At 49.9% G+C, this 18,095-nt stretch overlaps 1 protein-coding gene and 1 pseudogene across 2 annotated transcripts in view; both read right to left on the reverse strand.

The window, feature by feature from the left end:
* The window catches only part of LOC138243445 (uncharacterized), a 252,123-nt gene that overhangs the window by 3,184 nt on the left and 230,844 nt on the right, over window positions 1-18,095 (reverse strand). The window contains exons 1-10 of one of the 2 annotated variants that reach the window (XM_069199055.1): window positions 15,370-15,420; window positions 12,999-13,721; window positions 11,893-12,603; window positions 10,792-11,502; window positions 9,529-10,401; window positions 3,717-3,838; window positions 3,258-3,322; window positions 1,616-1,830; window positions 572-819; window positions 189-311 (exon numbers count right to left, since the gene is read on the reverse strand). In XM_069199055.1, the coding sequence (XP_069055156.1) occupies window positions 189-311; window positions 572-819; window positions 1,616-1,830; window positions 3,258-3,322; window positions 3,717-3,838; window positions 9,529-10,401; window positions 10,792-11,502; window positions 11,893-12,603; window positions 12,999-13,721; window positions 15,370-15,403 (3,825 nt within the window). In that variant the 5' untranslated portion in view covers window positions 15,404-15,420. Of the gene's footprint in view, window positions 1-188; window positions 312-571; window positions 820-1,615; window positions 1,831-3,257; window positions 3,323-3,716; window positions 3,839-9,528; window positions 10,402-10,791; window positions 11,503-11,892; window positions 12,604-12,998; window positions 13,722-15,369; window positions 15,421-18,095 lie in introns of those variants that run through there. The other variant, XM_069199054.1, reaches the window with a different exon arrangement.
* LOC138243364 (GTPase IMAP family member 4-like) lies at window positions 5,580-6,967 on the reverse strand (annotated as a pseudogene).

The following is an 18,095-nucleotide window of genomic DNA, read 5'->3' on the forward strand; positions in this document are numbered from 1 at the left end:
GTATCTGCTGGATGGGTCCACCTGTTTCATTGCTTTGATGACACTGATGATACTCAGATCACCCTTTCATGACCCGAGTCTTTCCTGCTTCTCTCTCTCTAGATCTTTCTGTCTTTCTCTCATGCTCTCTCAACAGTTTGGGTCATAAAGGCCAGTGATCTCTGTCTGTATCACAGGACAACCATTACCTCAGGCTGGATTATCTTAATCTCCTTGCTGCTGCTGGACACTCTGTATGTCGCTTGCGGTGTAAGTTTACAGGTTGAGCTCGTCTTAATGAGGGAGCTGCTGCAGTCCTGCTGCTCGGTGACCTGTGGAGGAGAGGAGAGGACAGGGTGACACTGCTGGGAACGGGGGAACAGAAACATGCCACGACGTTGTGCTGGAGAAACAGACAGACAGAGACAGGAAGTGCTGGAGAGACAGATAGAGGGACAGGAAGTGCTAGAGAGACAGGAAGTGCTGGAGAGGTAGACAGGCATAGAGACGGGAAGTGTTGGGAGAGAAAGACAACTAGAGACAAGACGTGTTGGGGAGGTAGACAGACAGAGAGACAGGAAGTCCCCTGTACCTGGCTGAGAAGTACGTTCCCAGGGAGCACAAACACGTTCAACTTGGGTAGCAGGTCCATGCCATCCCCTGGCTGCAGGAACAGCAGCACCTGTCCCAGGATGCTGGAGTCCCACAGGCTCTTCACAAGGCCCCACAGGGACAGGCCAGCGATGGACACCCTCACGTGGGTCTGTGTCATACCCAGGGGTGACACCACCTCAAGATTGCCACAGCTCACATGGGCCACCGCCAGGAAGTCACTCCTGCCTGCTGGAAGACACTGAGTGAGTCACGATTCCTTTGGCTGTTTGTTGTAAGACTGCTCACATCTTCACAGCTTCCAGTCCAGTAGGAGAGCCCCACGATTCAGTTACACCCCTAGACTCCACCCCAGCTGTTCCCTGTTTGTTCCAAGGACCCATCCCTCTCAGCTACAAGACTTTGGGCTCAGAGCAGTGGGTGCAGCACCACTGTGGAGTTGGACCACCTTCGGTTCCGACTTGGTTAGTATTTGCCAGTTAGGCCTCAAGTGCCGAGTCAGCAAGATGGGTTTGTAAACCAGAGACCATCAACTCAATGCTGGAGGAGCTTGTCTTGGTTAAACCTGAGTACGTTGGCTCCAGTGTGATTCGACAATCAGTCACGTCCACAGTAGAGGACTGCCGGAATGGAGAGGCTCACAAGAGCCAGCTCTGCTCCTCATTGACTTCCATTCCAGCTCATCTTTCAACCTAGTGACATGACACAACACTTAGGGCTGAAGATCACTGATTATTTCTGTTAACGATGTGACATGGCCTTCGGTGGTCATGAATAACTGAATTAAAGTAATGAAGTCTTTAACTGAGATTAATTAAGGGCCAGTAATGAAGCCCTGGGATTGAGGTTCAGTAATGGATTGGAACAGATTCCAGAGGCTGGAGAGAGGGATGAGTCCAGCATATCCCAGAAGCAACCTCATCTTCATTCACACTGTTACACAGAAGGCAAATTGTCACCAGACTCTGAGCTGAAGCTGTACTCACTGTCAATACAGAAACTGTTAACATCGCCTGAGACTCACGGCCATCGATCTCGCAGTGAGGTAGCTGCAGTTCCCTCAGCGCCTCCTGGGGGCAGTGTATGTCAAACAGGGGTCCTGCAGGAAGCTGGCCAGTGGGGGACAGGAGCGCCATGTCCCAGTGTGTGGTCTGATACTCCAGTTCACCCCCCGACGCCATCACAAACACCAGCCCAGTGACACGGCACCAGAACTGACCCGCGGACGGGCAGAGATACCTGCACAGGACAGCACACTGTCAACACACTGCACAGAGACAGAGGACACCACACTTTCAACACTCCACAGAGACAGGGGACACCACAGACATCAGGGCATTGACACTGGAGACAAAATGAAGAAATTCTACACTTGCAGTACAGTGACACAAAGAGAGAACTGGGGCAGGATTGTGTGACAAAGACACAGCACTGACACTGGAGACACAGAAATATAGAGGTTCCACACTTCCATACTGCAGTCTGGCATGTTTATCCTTATTATTATTATTATTATTATTATTATTATTATTATTATTATTGCTTACACTTATATAGCGCTTTTCTGGACACTCCACTCAAAGCACTTTACAGGTAATGGGGACTCCCCTCCACCACCACCAATGTGCAGCCCCACCTTGATGATGCGACGGCAGCCATAGTGCGCCAGAACGCTCACCACACATCAGCTCTCAGTGGGGAGGAGAGCAGAGTGATGTACTGTAGCCAATTCATAAATTCATAGGGAATTATTAGGAGGCCATGATTGGTAAGGGCCAATGGGAAATTTGGCCAGGATGCCAGGGTTACACCCCTACTCTTTTTGAGAAACACCCTGGGATTTTTAATGACCACGGAGAGTCAGGACCTCGGTTTTACGTCTCATTCGAAGGACAGCGCCCGTTTACAGTACAGTGTCCCTGTCACTATACTGGGGCATTAGGACCCACATGGGAGAGCGCCCCCTGCTGTCCCCACTAACACCTCTTCCTTAGCTAAGAAGAAGCTACTAAATTCCTCTCATTATTGTTTTATGGACTAATGATACGTGATATGAGTGCTCCGAGTGTTTAAGTTTCAGTCTGGTGTGAAAGTACACAGGAGACCATAGTGATGGGCGAGACTGAAGCAATGTATCTATTTTAGTGTCATTTCTCCATGAAGCTGTCAGGTTGCAGGAGAGCGAGTCTCTGGAAAAAGAGGTGACTGTGAAAATCCCTTCTGCTGACTTTTATTCATACAGATAAACTGCGAGTCCACTGCCATTGCAACTGAACGCTTCCGCTGAGATACCGCAAGATACTTGGCTGGACCGGGATGACATTATGATTGACGGGCAGCTTAGCGAGTCAGAGGGAGGAGTGGCACAGGAAGTAGACCAGTGGCCTTGTGGGAAATGGAGTTTACCTAGACCGCTGTCGTGCAAGTGAGCAGAACAGACATCTGGCAGCTCCTCACTGGGAGCACAGGAAACTGTGCATTTAAAATAACGAGACAAACAAGGGGTCTGTATGTAACATCGAGCAGTATGTTTTGGAATTCTGTTTGTCCTGAAGGTCTTTCGGCCTCAAAATATGCCTTTTAGTGATGTTCAGGACTTCCTATGTTTTAATCTAATTTTTGCTTGTTAAGCAAAGGACGGCAAAAAAGACCAAAATATCAGGTACCTGTAGGTTTCCTTCCTGTTCTGAAATTTTATTTCAGGAGTGAATTCAGTCACGTTCCCTGGGACCTGAAAACGAATTGAGATGTCACAGGTGTGGAGGTAAAGATACAGGTGTGTCTCCAGTGTGGGAGATGAGATCTCACAGGTGTGGAGGTAAAGACTCAGGTGCATCTCCAGTGTGGGAGATGAGATGCCACAGGTGTGGAGGTAAAGATACAGGCAGGTGTGTCTCCAGTGTGGGAGAGGAGATGTCACAGGTGTGGAGGTAAAGATACAGGTGTGTCTCCAGTGTGGGAGATGAGATCTCACAGGTGTGGAGGTAAAGACTCAGGTGTGTCTCCAGTGGGGGAGAGGAGATCTCACACGTGTGGAGGTAAAGACTCAGGTGTTTCTCCAGTGTGGGAGATGAGATGTCACAGGTGTGGAGGTAAAGACTTTTCCTGGAGGTACAAACACTTACTTTGGTTCTGCTAACTTCATCAGGCTCATCTCCCCCAGACAGTGAGCCCCCAGTCTCAGGTATCCCAGACAGTGAGCCCTCAGTCTCAGGTGCCCCAGGTGAATATTCCTCAGCTGCTGGACCTGTTGAAAGAAAGAGCTGGGCATCACAGAGTGACAGGCGTGAGTCTGTCTCAGTATCTCAGGTGCTACAAACTGTTGAATACAGCTGTCTGATCTTCTGAGACGACCTGACTGCTGTTTTGACACCATCATCCTAATGGGCTCTTTATGGATCTGGAGTGATGCTGCTCACTGTGTTTAGAGTCCACTGTGATTCTCGCGCTGTGCAGACATCTGGGTTCCTCTGCGTGTTCAGGATCCCTCTGTTTCCCGTATTTTAGAATACTTACTTCATATCGAAGTCTAATCACACTCCTAGAGAAAGTGTGGATCATCCTGGATCAGAAGGGACAGTCAGTGAATCCGAGCGAACTATCTTCCTGTTGTGAACTCGTGACTCGCACTAATATTCTTACAGGACCTTGAGAGAGAGGGTCAGTGATGTAGGAGAGAGAGCTGTGTGTCAGTGTGCCGTACAGACAGAGGATAAGTGATGTGAGAGAGAGCCGTGTGTCAGTGTGTCGTACAGAGAGAGGGTCAGTGATGTAGGAGAGAGAGCTGTGTGTCAGTGTGTCGTACAGACAGAGGGTCAGTGATGTAGGAGAGAGCTGTGTGTCAGTGTGCCGTACAGACAGAGGATCAGTGATGTAGGAGAGAGAGAGCTGTGTGTCAGTGTGCCGTACAGACAGAGGATCAGTGACGTAGGAGAGAGAGCTGTGTGTCAGTGTGCCGTACAGACAGAGGATCAGTGATGTAGGAGAGAGAGAGCTGTGTGTCAGTGTGTCGTACAGAGGGTCAGTGATGTAGGAGAGAGGGCTGTGTATCAGTGTGCCATACAGAGGGTCAGTGATGTAGGAGAGAGAGCTGTGTGTCAGTGTGCCATACAGAGGGTCAGTGATGTAGGAGAGAGAGCTGTGTGTCAGTGTGTCGTACAGACAGAGGGTCAGTGATGTAGGAGAGAGAGAGCTGTGTGTCAGTGTGTCGTACAGACAGAGGGTCAGTGATGTAGGAGAGAGAGCTCTCTCTGTAGGAGAGAGAGCTATGTCTGTCTGTACGGCACGCTATGTGTTAGTGTGCCGTACAGACAGAGGATCAGTGATGTAGGAGAGAGAGCTGTGTGTCAGTGTGTCGTACAGACAGAGGGTCAGTGATGTAGGAGAGAGCTGTGTGTCAGTGTGCCGTACAGACAGAGGGTCAGTGATGTAGGAGAGAGAGAGCTGTGTGTCAGTGTGCCGTACAGACAGAGGATCAGTGATGTAGGAGAGAGAGAGCTGTGTGTCAGTGTGTCGTACAGACAGAGGATCAGTGACGTAGGAGAGAGAGCTGTGTGTCAGTGTGTCGTACAGACAGAGGATCAGTGACTTAGGAGAGAGCTGTGTGTCAGTGTGCCATACAGAGGGTCAGTGATGTAGGAGAGAGAGAGCTGTGTGTCAGTGTGTCGAACAGAGAGAGGGTCAGTGATGTAGGAGAGAGAGCTGTGTGTCAGTGTGTCGTACAGAGAGAGGGTCAGTGATGTAGGAGAGAGAGCTGTGTGTCAGTGTGCCGTACAGACAGAGGGTCAGTGATGTAGGAGAGAGAGCTGTCTGTCAGTGTGTCGTACAGACAGAGGGTCAGTGATGTAGGAGAGAGAGCTGTGTGTCAGTGTGTCGTACAGACAGAGGGTCAGTGATGTAGGAGAGAGAGCTGTGTGTCAGTGTGCCGTACAGACAGGGTCAGTGATGTAGGAGAGAGAGCTGTGTGTCAGTGTGTCGTACAGAGAGGATCAGTGATGTAGGAGAGAGAGCTGTGTGTCAGTGTGCTGTACAGAGAGAGTACTGTACTTCCTCTTCTCTATCTTCTGCAGAAGTTTTCTGTCCATCATGTAAGGAAAGACACTCATTTCTGCCACCATGTCCTCTATCTTCTCCAGCAGCTCTGTGACCTGAGTGCGGTCACCCCTGTTCTTGTTGTTGAGAACATGATACCTGTTCCCACACTTCTCCACCAGATACTGGAGCTCCTTCCCTCCTCTCTCAATGTGCTGCTCAATGGTTGTGTCTCCCAGTGTGTCCCCCCAGGTGAACAGCACTATTGGGTCTCTCCAGACTCTCTCACTGAGGAGTTCCAGATGTTCCTTCTCTACTCTTCTCTGTTTCTCTCTCAGTGTGATGAGAGGGATCACCAGGACGAGAGCGTGGGGTCTGGGGGACACAGAGACACGCTGTACACAGTCTCTTGTTTGACCTGCTCTGAGGTGGACTTTATATTATCCCACTCCCAGCCTGGAGTGTCGACCACAGTGACCTGCCTCCCAGCTACTTCACCCTGTCTCTTCTCACACTCCTCAGTTACTCCCTCAGTGTCAAACTCCTCTGAGCCCAGGATGGTGTTTCCTGCTGCACTCTTCCCAGCACCAGTCCTGCCCAGCAGCACCAGTCTTAGCTCAGAGGGACGGGGCTGGAGTCTGGGTTCGACTTCACTCAGTGCAACAGGAGGAGAGACAGGAGCATCAGGGAGGTGACACATGAGAGGAGACCAACCTCTCCACAGGTAAAAGGAGTACAATTTGCTCAAGTCATTTCTTGACAAACTTAACTTAAAAGTCATTATAATAATAATAATAATAATAATAATAATTGCTTACACTTCTATAGTGCTCTTCTGGACACTCCACTCAGAGCTCTTTACAGGTCATGGGGATCCCACCACCGCCACCAGTGTGCAGCCCCACCTGGATGATGCTCCAGTCCTCTCCCCACACACAAGCTCTCAGTTCAGAAAGCCAGTTCAGAGAGGGGGGTTATTAGGAGGCCATGATGTGTAAAGACCAGGGGGGTAATTTGGCCAGGACACCAGGGTGACACCCTTACTCTTCTCAAGAGACACCCTGGGATTGTTAATGACCACAGAGAGTCAGGGCCGCGGTTTGACGTCTCATCCGCAGGACGCGCCTGTTTACAGTCCAGTGTCCCCGTCACTATACTGGGGCATCAGGACCCACACAGAGCGCAGAGTGAGAGCGCCCCCTGCTGGCCCCACTCACACCTCTCCCAGCAGCAGCCTCAGTGTTTTCCCAGCAGTCTCTCCTCCAGGTACTGGCCAGGCTCACACCTGCTGGGCTCCAGTGGGGCTGCCAGCTGGGAGTTGCAGGATGATAGGGCTGCTGGCCATTATGAAAGAAACTTACAGAATGAACATCTGGGAATTATTCTTGGGCATCATGCCCAGAGTCGGCACAAGTACATCCTCCACCCTGACTCTGAACATCGGCGTTCCCCAGCGCTGCAAACTCAGCCCTCTCCTCTGCTCCCTATTCACCCACGACTGCGTCGCCAGGAACAAGACAAACTCCCTCATCACGTTTGCGGACGATACAACGATCATCAGCTTGATCACGAACGGTGATGAGTCCGCCTACAGGGAGGAGGTAGAAACGCTGACAGCATGGTGTCAGGACAGCAGCCTCTCTCTGAACACCAGCAGAACTAAGGAGCTGATGGTGGACCACAGGAACAGACCAGGCACCCATTCACATCAGTGGGTCCACAGTGGTCCAGATTGTCAAATTCCTAGGTGTCAACATCACAGGTGACCTGACCTGGACCCACCACACCAACCCCGTAGACAAGACAGCGCCTGTTCTTTCTCCCCAGACTGAAGAAGTTCAGCCTGCCTTCACACATCCTGACCAGCTTCTACAGCTGCACCACTGAGAGCATCCTAACCGGCTACACCACTGCCTGGTGTGGTAACTGCTCCGCCCACGAGCTCAGGGTCCTCCAGAGGGTGGTGACACTGGCTCAGAACACTAACGGCTGCGCTACTGAACACAGAGGATATCTACTGTGTTAGATGCCTCAAGAAGGCCAGGTCCATCCTCAGGGACCCCAGTCACCCTAAACACAACTTGCTCTCTCTACTACCATCTGGAAAACGGTACTGAAGTATCAGACCAAGACCACCAGGTGTCAGAACAGCTTCTTCCCCCAGGCAGTAAGACTGCTGAACAGCCAACCACAGCAGACACCTGCAGTTACCTCCTTGAACTGACAGGGGGCACTGGCACTCTCAGGACACCTACGAAGAGCACTAAATACCTCCTTCCCTGTACCCTACTACTGTCAGGACACCTCAATACCTCCTACCCTGTACCCTACTACTGTCAGGACACCTCAATACCTCCTACCCCGTACCCTACCACTGTCAGGACACCTAAATACCTCCTACCCTGTACCCTACCACTGTCAGGACACCTAAATACCTCCTACCCTGTACACTACTACTGTCAGGACACCTCAATACCTAAATACCTCCTACCCTGTACCCTACTACTGTCAGGACACCTAAATACCTCCTACCCTGTACCCTACCACTGTCAGGACACCTCAATACCTCCTACCCTGTACCCTACTACTGTCAGGACACCTCAATACCTAAATACCTCCTACCCTGTACCCTACTACTGTCAGGACACCTAAATACCTCCTACCCTGTACCCTACCACTGTCAGGACACCTCAATACCTCCTACCCTGTACCCTACTACTGTCAGGACACCTCAATACCTCCTACCCTGTACCCTACTACTGTCAGGACACCTCAATACCTCCTACCCTGTACCTACTACTGTCAGGACACCTCAATACCTCCTATCCTGTACCCTACTACTGTCAGGACACCTCAATACCTCCTACCCTGTACCCTACTACTGTCAGGACACCTAAATACCTCCTACCCTGTACCCTACCACTGTCAGGACACCTAAATACCTCCTACCCTGTACCCTACTACTGTCAGGACACCTAAATACCTCCTACCCCGTACCCTACCACTGTCAGGACACCTAAATACCTCCTACCCTGTACCCTACCACTGTCAGGACACCTCAATACCTCCTACCCTGTACCCTACTTCTGTCAGGAGACCTAAATACCTCCTACTCTGTACCCTACCACTGTCAGGACACCTAAATACCTCCTACCCTGTACTCTACTACTGTCAGGACACCTCAATACCTCCTACCCTGTACCCTACCACTGTCAGGACACCTCAATACCTCCTACCCTGTACCCTACTACTGTCAGGACACCTCAATACCTCCTACCCTGTACCCTACTACTGTCAGGACACCTCAATACCTCCTACCCTGTACCCAACTACTGTCAGGACACCTCAATACCTCCTACCCTGTACCCTACTACTGCCAGGACACCTCAATACCTCCTACCCTGTACCCTACAACTGTCAGGACACCTCAATACCTCCTATCCTTGTGTTACTTCCACACAATCTGTGAATTGCAGTTGTGTAATCTGTTGTATCCCAATGTTAATCCCTATAAATTCCTGTCCTCCAACTCTTCTATCCCTCTTAACGAGCCTTTAACGAGCTCGCAGATTTCAATGCTGACAACACCACTGTGTGCTGTACTGTTCGTGCATCGATCAATAAACCTTGATTGATTGAGTGTTGGTCCGACAGTCTTGAGGAACAGATTACAGAGACTGAGCTGTTGTGTGATGGATTAAATCTAATCTCCTTGAGAGAAAACACTTCAATTACAGCACAGAGGATTTAAACAGACACAGATCTGTGTGCCACTGTGTTAGTAACGCAGTACAGAGCGGAGCACAGTATGATTTTAATTCCTAACAGGACACAAGATGGTTGAATCTCTCAGTCTGATGACCAGTAAGATCAGTGACTCAGTAATACAGCATCAATCACACTCACTGTGGGGAGGGATGAAGTCTTTACTATTCCTCCTCTTGACAGGCAGTCTGGGCTCCTCTGTCTCTTTCTCCAGCTCCTCTTCCTCCAGTGTCTTTCTCATCTTCTCCTTCAGCTCCTCTTCTCTCCTGCTCCACTTCTCCTCCAACCTCTGTCTCAGCTCCTCTTCTCTCTCTCTCCCCCTTCTTTCATACTTCTGTCTCAGCTCCTCTGTCTCTCTCTGTCTCCCCTCCTTTTGTTTAAAATATTTTTCTAGTTCAGTGTTTATTTCTTTGATGTCAGTGGTGAAGTACAGCCTATAGTTTCCTGCCACCATGTGCTCTATCTTCTCCAGCAGCTCTGTGACCTGAGTGCGGTCGTCCCTGTTCTTGTAGTTGAGAACATGATACCTGTTCCCACACTTCTCCACCAGACACTGGAGCTCCTTCCCTCTTCCCTCAATGGTTGTGTCTCCCAGTCTGACCCCCCAGATGAACAGCACTATTGTGTGTCTCCACACTCTCTCACTGAGAAGCTCCAGATGTTCCTTTACTGATATCCAGTCCGTGAATAAGTCCAGATCAATAACCAGGAGGAGAGCGTGGGGTCCTGGGGGACACAGAGACACAATCTTCACAATCTCCTGTCTGATCTGCTGAGGATCATTCCTCTTCAGCCACAAATCCCAGCCTGGAGTGTCGACCACAGTGATCTGCCTCCCAGCTACTTCACCCTGTCTCTTCACACACTCCTCAGTTCCTCTCTTAGTCTCAAACTCCTCTCTGCCCAGGATGGTGTTTCCTGCTGAGCTCTTATCAGACCTTCTCTCCCCCAGCAGCACGATCCTGATCTCTGAGAGACGCTGTGGTGCCTCATGGGAATCAGCCTGTCCCTCCCCTGTCAGAGAGAAAGATCACAGATTATTCCTCTTCAGAAACTCAGCACTGAGATGAGCTGCAGTGAGTGAGGAGTCTCAGCAGAGCTCACAGTGTGACCCAGTGGATACCTGTTGCTCTACAGGGTCGATACCCCACAAGGGCTCTGTTTCCAACACAGCTGTGAGTCTTTTCCTGCAGAGCCCTGCTGTAGAACTGGGTATCCAGGACATCACATGAAGTTAACATTTATTACTTATCTCATTAAAAAATGAAAATATATTATTCATTTCAGAGCTACTCAGACTTCTATCAAAAGCTTTAATACATGATAATATGACCCCATTTAATATCTGTATTAGACTGACTGTACTGAGGTGTGACCCCTATCAGAGAGAGAACATGAACTCACTCTTGGGAGGCAGTTGGGGTCCCAGTGTCTTCTGCAGTAGCTCCTCTGTCCTCTGTCTCTCCTTTATTCCCAAAGTCTTGAACTTCTCTTCCATCTCCTGTAAATCCTTCTCCTCAATCTCATAACAACAGTCACTCTTTCCTGCCACCATGTGCTCTATCTTCTCCAGCAGCTCTGTGACCTGAGTGCGGTCACCCCTGTTCTTGTTGTTGAGAACATGATACCTGTTCCCACACTTCTCCACCAGACACTGGAGCTCCTTCCCTCTTCCCTCAATGGTTGTGTCTCCCAGTCTGTCCCCCCAGGTGAACAGCACTATTGTGTGTCTCCACACTCTCTCACTGAGAAGCTCCAGATGTTCCTTTACTGATCTCCAGTCTGTGTATGAGTTCACATTAATCACCAGGAGGAGAGTGTGGGGTCCTGGGGGACACAGAGACACAATCTTCACAATCTCCTGTCTGGTCTGCTGTGGATCATTCCCCATCAGCCACACATCCCAGCCTGGAGTGTCGACCACAGTGATCTGCCTCCCAGCTACTTCACCCTGTCTCTTCACACACTCCTCAGTTTCTCTCTTAGTGTCAAACTCCTCTCTGCCCAGGATGGTGTTTCCTGCTGAGCTCTTCCCAGGCCATCGTCCGCCCAGCAACACGATCCTGATCTCTGAGAGACACTGTGGTGCCTCATGGGAATCAGCCTGTCCCTCCCCTGTCAGAGAGAAAGATCACAGATTATTCCTCTTCAGAAACTCAGCACTGAGATGAGCTGCAGTGAGTGAGGAGTCTCAGCAGAGCTCACAGTGTGACCCAGTGGATACCTGTTGCTCTACAGGGTCGATACCCCACAAGGGCTCTGTTTCCAACACAGCTGTGAGTCTTTTCCTGCAGAGCCCTGCTGTAGAACTGGGTATCCAGGACATCACATGAAGTTAACATTTATTACTTATCTCATTAAAAAATGAAAATATATTATTCATTTCAGAGCTACTCAGACTTCTATCAAAAGCTTTAATACATGATAATATGACCCCATTTAATATCTGTATTAGACTGACTGTACTGAGGTGTGACCCCTATCAGAGAGAGAACATGAACTCACTCTTGGGAGGCAGTTGGGGTCCCAGTGTCTTCTGCAGTAGCTCCTCTGTCCTCTGTCTCTCCTTTATTCCCAAAGTCTTGAACTTCTCTTCCATCTCCTGTAAATCCTTCTCCTCAATCTCATAACAACAGTCACTCTTTCCTGCCACCATGTGCTCTATCTTCTCCAGCAGCTCTGTGACCTGAGTGCGGTCACCCCTGTTCTTGTTGTTGAGAACATGATACCTGTTCCCACACTTCTCCACCAGACACTGGAGCTCCTTCCCTCTTCCCTCAATGGTTGTGTCTCCCAGTCTGTCCCCCCAGGTGAACAGCACTATTGTGTGTCTCCACACTCTCTCACTGAGAAGCTCCAGATGTTCCTTTACTGATCTCCAGTCTGTGTATGAGTTCACATTAATCACCAGGAGGAGAGTGTGGGGTCCTGGGGGACACAGAGACACAATCTTCACAATCTCCTGTCTGGTCTGCTGTGGATCATTCCCCATCAGCCACACATCCCAGCCTGGAGTGTCGACCACAGTGATCTGCCTCCCAGCTACTTCACCCTGTCTCTTCACACACTCCTCAGTTTCTCTCTTAGTGTCAAACTCCTCTCTGCCCAGGATGGTGTTTCCTGCTGAGCTCTTCCCAGGCCATCGTCCGCCCAGCAACACGATCCTGATCTCTGAGAGACACTGTGGTGCCTCATGGGAATCAGCCTGTCCCTCCCCTGTCAGAGAGAAAGATCACAGATTATTCCTCTTCAGAAACTCAGCACTGAGATGAGCTGCAGTGAGTGAGGAGTCTCAGCAGAGCTCACAGTGTGACCCAGTGGATACCTGTTGCTCTACAGGGTCGATACCCCACAAGGGCTCTGTTTCCAACACAGCTGTGAGTCTTTTCCTGCAGAGCCCTGCTGTAGAACTGGGTATCCAGGACATCACATGAAGTTAACATTTATTACTTATCTCATTAAAAAATGAAAATATATGATTCATTTCAGAGCTACTCAGACTTCTATCAAAAGCTTTAATACATGATAATATGACCCCATTTAATATCTGTACAGTATTAGACTGACTGTACTGAGGTGTGACCCCTATCAGAGAGAGAACATCAACTCACTCTTGGGAAGCAGTTGGGGTCCCAGTGTCTTCTGCAGTAGCTCTTCTATCCTCTGTCTCTCCTTTATTCCCAAAGTCTTGAACTTCTCTTCCATCTCCTGTAAATCCTTCTCCTCAATCTCATAACAACAGTCACTCTTTCCTGCCACCATGTGCTCTATCTTCTCCAGCAGCTCTGTGACCTGAGTGCGGTTGCCCCTGTTCTTGTTGTTGAGAACATGATACCTGTTCCCACACTTCTCCACCAGACACTGGAGCTCCTTCCCTCTTCTCTCAATGTGCTGCTCAATGGTTGTGTCACTCAGTCTGTCCCCCCAGGTGAACAGCACTATTGTGTGTCTCCACACTCTCTCACTGAGAAGCTCCAGATGTTCCTCCACTGATCTCCAGTCTGTGAATGAGTCCAGATCAATCACCTGGAGGAGAGTGTGGGGTCCTGGGGGACACAGAGACACAATCTTCACAACCTCCTGTCTGATCTGCTGTGGATCATTCCTCATCAGCCACACATCCCAGCCTGGAGTGTCGACCACAGTGATCTGCCTCCCAGCTACTTCTCCCTGTCTCTTCACACACTCCTTAGTTACTCCCTTAGTGTCAAACTCCTCTCTGCCCAGGATGGTGTTTCCTGCTGAGCTCTTCCCAGACCCTCTCTCCCCCAGCAGCACGATCCTGATCTCTGAGAGACGCTGTGGTGCCTCATGGGAATCTGCCTGTCCCTCCCCTGTCAGAGAGAAAGATCACAGATTATTTACATGATAAAGTTCTCATCACAGATATCTTCACTCTTCATCCCATTTAAAATTTATGATAAAAACGTCTCTATATCTTTCCTATTGTCCCTGCCCCGTGAGGGAGGAAAAATCACAGATTATTGAGATTATATTTCTGTGTATTCTCTGTGGTATACAAAAACCTTCTGTTAATGTTAGACAAACTGTATTCTTACAACATTCTTATTCTGTATTCTTACCATCTATATATATATTTTTATTTTTCACTGTTCTCTCAATAGTACATGTTTATTTTTCATCAGGATTTTTCTTAGAATACTTTAACTGAAAGGTTAGATTAGAGAGTTAGAGAGTCACCTTCTCTAAACTCCTTCAGATCCAGACTCCAAACCCTCTTCTTCAGAAAAGCCTTTACTGAACTGGTTCCATTCTTCACCCCTCTGCTCTTAGTACCACCATCCACAGTCTCCTCTGTGTGTTGTAATTGTGTTTTATCTTGTGTATAATCTTGTTTTATTGTTGTCATTCTGTAAAGCGCTTTGAGAAGCCACCTTAAAAGGCACTATATAAAATAAAGTTTATTATTATTATTATTATTCCACCTTATTTTAAAAATACATGTAAAAACTGTAAAATCATTCAGTCTGTCCTGATTCTTCAGTAGTGAGTCTAAAATATCACATTTCATAAAGACATGTTTGGGACTCGGCCACCTGGCTGGGAAATCTCTGTGTTGTATAGTTTCAAACCGCTTAGAAACTATCTACTGTGATCCACACTGAAGAGAATTAGCATGATGTTAGTTTAAAAACAGTGAAGCTGACAAGCTGGAGGAACTGAGTCTCTTTAGTCTGAAGGGAGTGTCCCACACTGACAGGGTGAAGGAACTGAGTCTCTTTAGTCTGAAGGGAGTGTCCCACACTGACAGGGTGAAGATGGTGAACCACATATATACAAGATATTCAACATCCTCAGTGACAGTCAGTCATCATTAAAGACCAGTTAGATATTGACACCTCAGAGTTCCTCAGAATTAACACTGAAGCTCAAAGACACTAAGACTTAAAATCAGGAGTGGGAGGCTCTACTGTACACAGAGGGGGGTGGGAGAGGGGAACAAGCTGCCCAGTCAGGACAGGAGAAACAGCTGCATGAGACCCTGGAATCACTACTAATTATGGGCCAGATAAATTCCTCTGTTGTTCATCTGTACTGATTCCCCTCTGGTATTATCAGCTGTACAATAAACACGGCCTCTGAGCAACAAACAGGAAACGATCATATCCGAGCGTGTCTGAGCATCATGAACACTAACAGTGTGAATCCAATACCATCAGCACACAGTCAGGTTTAACATCAATCATTCTACCTTAAATAAACACCTGATTAAAATATTTAGTACATTCCAAACAGCTTGAATTTACAGTACCGATCTCTGATCGCTGACAAGAGAAAGTGAAAGTAAAATCAGTTCCTGTTTTTCTCTCCTAGTTCAGACCCTGTGTGTCTGAGAGACAGAACACACTCTCAGGAGACAGGAAGACACTTCTCCAGCTGCTGCTGTGCTCTGTGACAGAGAAGAGTCCCTCAGTGACTCCCTTACCAATACTCTGACAGGTAGAACAAGAGAAAACTCACCAGGGCTGAGCGCTGAGCTCCTACACGCTGCCATCTCTCTCTCTCTGTCTCTGTCTCCGTCTCTTCCTGCTGATGTGAGGTGGCGGGTTTCCTGTCCTCGCTGTGACGCTGCTCTGGCTCCACCTAGTGGATTCATAAAGTTAATCACCAACTGAACAGGTTCATCAGTAAGAGCAAAATAAAACACCAGAATACCCAGATCAACTCTTGCCGGCATCCTTGGACACTTCTCACACACAGTGTTGTTGTACTGAGCAGGACTTTTTTATATTTATACATACTGTGTGCGTCATTGACGACACCTCTACTCTTACAGTGTCCTGTCTGTGTCTCTGGTTTGTCCTGGGAAAAGGCCCCCTGTGCTGCGGGCGTCTCCGAGAGAAACGGGCTGTTTGTGTGGGAAGATGCTCTTTCCTCAGGAGGGGAAGAGCCGAGCGGGAAGGAAAGTTCTGGAAGTGCGTCTCCTCTCCGGCTGCTCCAGTCCCAGTGACGGCGATACCGGGACAGGACAGGAGGGACGAGCGGGTCCTCTTTCCCACACGGGGTGTTAGTGGGGTTTGTTAGGACACAGGACAGAGAGAGGGAAAAGGACACCAGTGGGAGAGAGTCCTGAAGCTCTCAGGTCTGGTCTTGATCCGGGTTGGTCCCAGTCCCAGTTTACACTGGTTTACAATGTGGGACTTCTGCCCTGACACGACCCCACAGGTGTCTCCACAGGAGACGGGAGTCCTGTAACGTGTAACCCTACAATATTTGATCTCCTGACTGTCTGTTATTCTCCCCAGTATAATCCTCTCAGTCTGGTATGAAATACCAGCTCCTGTCAGTCAGCTCTGTTACAACAGACAGGATCCCTTTAGTCCTGCAGGACTTGATTCTGATTTTTATTCAACTACTTCTCTCATAATCACCTTTGTTTTCCAGCAGCGTTTCTGTATCATTCTAAAGAAGTGAACAATAGTGTACTTCAGCTGGAAGGAGGTAAAAACACACGTTCCTGTTTCTCTTCAATACCTGGTCCTCTAGGCTGGTCCTCTGTCACATCAGCTAAAAAGTCACTTTTTAGTCCTGAAACTGCTGGACGAATCTCTGTTCTCATCACATCGGAAACTGGAACCACAGCACCTCCAGCGAGCATGTCGAAGCCAATACCGCCCTGCTCCTCAGAGAAAGAGTCTCTCTTTTCCCCAGTGACTCACTGTCGGTGCTGCTGTTTCCCTCAATCTGTCCTCACTCTTCCCCTGAGCCGAGCGGCGAGGACAAGCGAGTGAAACTGTGTCACAAGAGTGAGTGTGGAGTCTGCGTGTTCCTGCTGGGGTTCACTGGTGCTGGTGTCTGTGTGTGTGGAGTCTGCGTGTTCCTGCTGGGGGTCGCTGGTGTCTGTGTGTGTGGAGTCTGTGTGTTCCTGCTGGGGGTCGCTGGTGCTGGTGTCTGTGTGTGTGGAGTCTGTGTGTTCCTGCTGGGGGTCGCTGGTGTCTGTGTGTGTGGAGTCTGCGTGTTCCTGCTGGGGGTCGCTGGTGCTGGTGTCTGTGTGTGTGGAGTCTGCGTGTTCCTGCTGGGGGTCGCTGGTGTCTGTGTGTGTGGAGTCTGTGTGTTCCTGCTGGGGGTCGCTGGTGTGTGTGTGTGTGGAGTCTGTGTGTTCCTGCTGGGGGTCGCTGGCGCTGGTGTCTGTTTGTGTGGAGTCTGCGTGTTCCTGCTGGGGGTCGCTGGTGCTGGTGTCTGTGTGTGTGGAGTCTGCGTGTTCCTGCTGGGGGTCGCTGGTGTCTGTGTGTGTGGAGTCTGTGTGTTCCTGCTGGGGGTCGCTGGTGTGTGTGTGTGTGGAGTCTGTGTGTTCCTGCTGGGGGTCGCTGGCGCTGGTGTCTGTTTGTGTGGAGTCTGCGTGTTCCTGCTGGGGGTCGCTGGTGCTGGTGTCTGTTTGTGTGGAGTCTGCGTGTTCCTGCTGGGGGTCGCTGGTGCTGGTGTCTGTGTGTGTGGAGTCTGTGTGTTCCTACTGTGGATCGCTGGTGTCTGTGTGTGTGGAGTCTGTGTGCTATCCTTCCTGACGGTTTCTGTTGGCAGTCGCTGGTGCTGGTGTCTATGTGAAATGACTGCTATCCTTCCTGACAGTTCGAGATCAACTCCGCAGCCTGACGGTCCTGCTGTCCCGACCTGGTCCACTCTGTCGGTTCCGAACCAGGGAGCCAAGAGCTGGATCGGCCAGATTTAAACCGGGTCACTGTTCCTGAAAGCGCACACAGTAGGTGGGCAGAGACGGGGGGGTCAGGTGTCTCTGCTGGGCCACACTGGGAATGACACCCACAGGGTTCAACTCGCTCGTTAATTAGTCGGTCGTTAATTGATCCCGGCTTCATCAGCAGTTTCCTGAGAGGAGCCAGGGTATCGGCTTGTTCCCCCCTCCCACCCCTCTCTGTGTACAGTAGAGCCTCTTGGGCAGCTTGTGAACCCCGGGTCAGTCACTCAGAGGGCTTATAACAGCCCTGCCCGGGGAGGAGGGCTCCCGAGAGCGTCACTCGAGTGTCCCTTATGTCCATTGGAGGAGGGGGCTGAGGCGGGACGTCACTCCACCGTGGTGGAAGCCCATTGGCTGAGAGGGGACAGGGGGGCGGTCCCTGCGAGAACTCGGGGCAGGTGCGCGTCTCGTTTGAATTTTGAATTCCTAACGGTCGCGCTTCCCGCCTTTCCCGCCGTGAGGGCTCCTGCCCCGCCGCGGTTTCCCGAGTTTGACC

The sequence above is a fragment of the Lepisosteus oculatus genome, chromosome 14 (assembly GCF_040954835.1).
Source record: "Lepisosteus oculatus isolate fLepOcu1 chromosome 14, fLepOcu1.hap2, whole genome shotgun sequence".
NCBI classification, from domain to species: Eukaryota; Metazoa; Chordata; class Actinopteri; order Semionotiformes; family Lepisosteidae; genus Lepisosteus; species Lepisosteus oculatus.